Source organism: Phoca vitulina, unplaced genomic scaffold (assembly GCF_004348235.1).
Source record: "Phoca vitulina isolate PV1807 unplaced genomic scaffold, GSC_HSeal_1.0 scaffold2018, whole genome shotgun sequence".
Lineage (NCBI taxonomy): Eukaryota > Metazoa > Chordata > Mammalia > Carnivora > Phocidae > Phoca > Phoca vitulina.
The window spans coordinates 2,371-5,565 of NW_022591705.1; the positions used below are offsets into that span (position 1 = coordinate 2,371).

Here is a 3,195-nt window from a genome sequence, read left to right on the forward strand (position 1 = left end):
ACTAATAGCCATTTCTCTCCCTCCTTAATTTGAATTACTTGTTAGTTAGGAATCTCTAGAAATATATGTACTTCTTTAGAACAATTTTAAACCTATCATTATATATTGTAGGTCTGCTCTGTCACATTTTCAGTGTTAAAGCACAGTTTTATGGCACATTCTGTTTATTATTATGGAAACTTTGAAAAAATGCAAGTCATTTAGGAATGATTTGGGGAGAAATGAAATACTAAGCATTGTGTTTTGTAATCTTAACAGGACTGATGAGAAGCTGGCAGAGACCAGTACCAAACTTCTGGTGGAGAAACAGCAAAAAAAGTATTTGATTAATACTATTACTGTGAGACCTATCCTAGAATTGCCTTCTGTTAGAAATATGAATAATAGTTCACTGTTCAATACAAATATTGTTCCAAGAGAAAACCTAGTGATTCCTACCTCAAGCTCATGGCCTACAAATAATGGCATTGAGATTTTCTTGACCAAGGTTAGTATCGTTTTTTCCTTGGGTTTCAGATTTCTGATATAATTTTTGTTTTCAATTTGGTGAAATTCTGAGTTAACACACACTAAGTAAAAGTCATAATTATATGTGCTAATAAAGAAATGAGACAGAAATTTTATGATTTTTTTCAGTTCCTGGAGCTCTTACTTTCAAGAGATACCTATTATTAACGTTATTTAATAAATATAACTAAACTGACATATTTTATTATTTTTTTAAAGATTTATTTTATTTTATTTTTTTGAAGATTTTATTTATTTATTTGACAGAGACACAGTGAGAGAGGGAACACAAGCAGGGGCAGTGGGAGAGGGAGAAGCAGGCTTCCCTGTGGGGCTCGATCCCAGGACCCTGGGATCATGACCTGAGCGGAAGGTAGACACTTAATGACTGAGCCACCCAGGCGCCCCTAAAGATTTTATTATTTTAGAGAGAGAGAGTGCACAAGAGGGAGAGTGAGCATGAGACTTTCAAGCAGACTCCCCACTGAGCGTGGAACCCTACGTAGGGCCCAGTCTCATGACCTATTTTCTTACATAAGAGTACATTCTTTTTTTTTTTTAAGATTGTATTTATTTGCGAGAGAGAGAATGAGAGGGAGGAGCGGACTCCCTGCTGGGCAGGGAGCCCGATGCGGGACTCGATCCCAGGACTCCAGGATCATGACCTGAGCCGAAGGCAGTCGCCCAACCAACTGAGCCACCCAGGCGCCCCATAAGAGTACATTCTTAATTGCTTTCTTACTTATAGCATTTTTTTTTTTTACTTATAACACTTCTATTGCACGTTTTACAAAATGTCTTGTTGAGCAGTTGTAGAGCATTTTCTAAATACCTAAATCAAGCAAATATTTGATTTTTTTTTTTTCAGAGAGGGAGTGCAAGCAGGTTGAGGAGCAGAGGGTAAGCAGGCTCCATGCTCAGTGTGGAGCCCGATGTAGGGTTCAGTCTCACAACCCTGAGATCGTGACCTGAGCCAAAATCAAGATCAGACACTTAACTGTGACTGAGCCACCCAGACGCCCCACAATTTGTATTTTTAAAAAGAAGTTCACATATATCTACCTTGTCATCACTTGAATGATTGATGACTAAGATGGGAATGATAGGGAGTCTTTAAATAGCAGCTAGTTTCCTTTGTGTATCATTGTTATTAAAATATCCATTTCAATGAATGCACATAGGTTTATGGGTTTGATGGTATATTCATGGTCTTATTAATGTAGAAAAAGTAGCATAGGCTCATGGTAAATGAGGCCTCAATCTTGTTCTTTCATGCAGCATCCTTATTGTCTTGCTCTCTTCCCTTCTAATTTGAGGACTTTCTTTAGTGTTATGCTTGGATGCCTTTAGATTTTTGGTTTGTGATCACCATGAAGTTCATATATAACATGCTATGTATATAGCAGTCTATTTTAAGTTGATGGTTACTTAAGTTCAAACACATTTTAAAAACACTACATTTTTACACCCCACCTTGTTTTATTTGATGTCTTAGTTTACATCTTTTTATTTTGTGTATCCCTTAACTAATTACTGTAGATATAAATGATATTACTACTTTTGTCTTTCAACCTTCATACTAGCTTTATAAAAGTGATTAATCTATTACCTTTACTGTATGTTTGCTTTTAACAAAATAAAACTTTCTTTAAAAAAAAAAAAAAGATTTTATTTATTTGAGAGAGAGAGCAGGGGAAGGGTGGAAGAAGCAGGCTTCCCACGGAGCAGGGAGCCTGATGCAGGGCTCGATCCCAGGACCCTGGGATCAAGACCTGAGCCGAAGGCAGACGCTTAACCGACTGAGACACCCAGGTGCCCCCCAATAAAACTTTCTTTCATAATTTTTTTTACTTCTAGTTATGGCCTTTCCTTTTTTTTTTTTTTAAGATTTTATTTATTTATTTGACAGAGACAGCCAGAGAGAGAACACAAGCAGGGTAAGTGGGAGAGAGAGAAGCAGGCTTCCTGCTGAGCAGGGAGCCCAATGTGGGGCTCAATCCCAGGACCCTGGGATCATGACCTGAGTCGAAGGCAGATGCTTAACGACTGAGCCTCCAAGGCTCCCCTCCTTTTTTTTTTTAATTTTAATTTATTTATGAGAGAGAGAGAGAGAGCAGAGCAAGCGAGAGAGAACACAAGTGGGAGGGGAGGGCCAGAGGGAAAGGGAGAAGCAGGCTCCCTGAGCAGGGGGCCTAATGTGGGGCTCGATCCTAGGAGGTCCCTTAACCTATCCTCATTTTTAAAATTCTTTTTTTTCTTTTTGGCTTGGAGGATTTCTACTACCCTGTCTTGCAGATCATGCATCTGTTCTGCAGCTTTCAATCTGCTCTTGATTCCCTCTGGTGTATTTTTCATTTCAGTTATTGTATTCTTTAGCTCTGATTGGTTCTTCTTTATATGTTCTCTTTGTTGAAGTTCTCACTGAATCCATCCATTCTTCTCCCAAGTTTGCTGAGCATCTTTATGACCATTACTTTGAACTCTTTATCAGGTAGACTATTTATCTCTGTTTCATTTAATTATTTTTCTGAAGTGTTGTATTGTTCTTTCATTTGGAAAATACTCCTCTGTCTCCTCATTTTGTCTGACTTTCTATGTTTGTTTCTGAAATTGTTCTTTTCAACTTTTTCCCTCTTTAAAATATGTTGCTTTGAACAATGAATGTTAGTTATAAAGTCAAGGAAGAAG

General features: G+C 37.8%; 1 protein-coding gene across 1 annotated transcript in view; it reads left to right on the plus strand.

Annotated features, from left to right (window-relative positions):
- Nucleotides 1–487, plus strand: part of LOC116629666 (ankyrin repeat domain-containing protein 26-like) — a gene marked incomplete at its 3' end in the record, with an annotated part of 2,678 nt that extends 2,191 nt beyond the window's left edge. The window contains exon 3 of the mRNA XM_032399897.1: nt 259–487. Within this exon, the coding sequence (XP_032255788.1) occupies nt 259–487 (229 nt within the window). The remainder of the gene's footprint in view (nt 1–258) is intronic.
- Between the last annotated feature and the right edge of the window lie 2,708 nt (nt 488–3,195).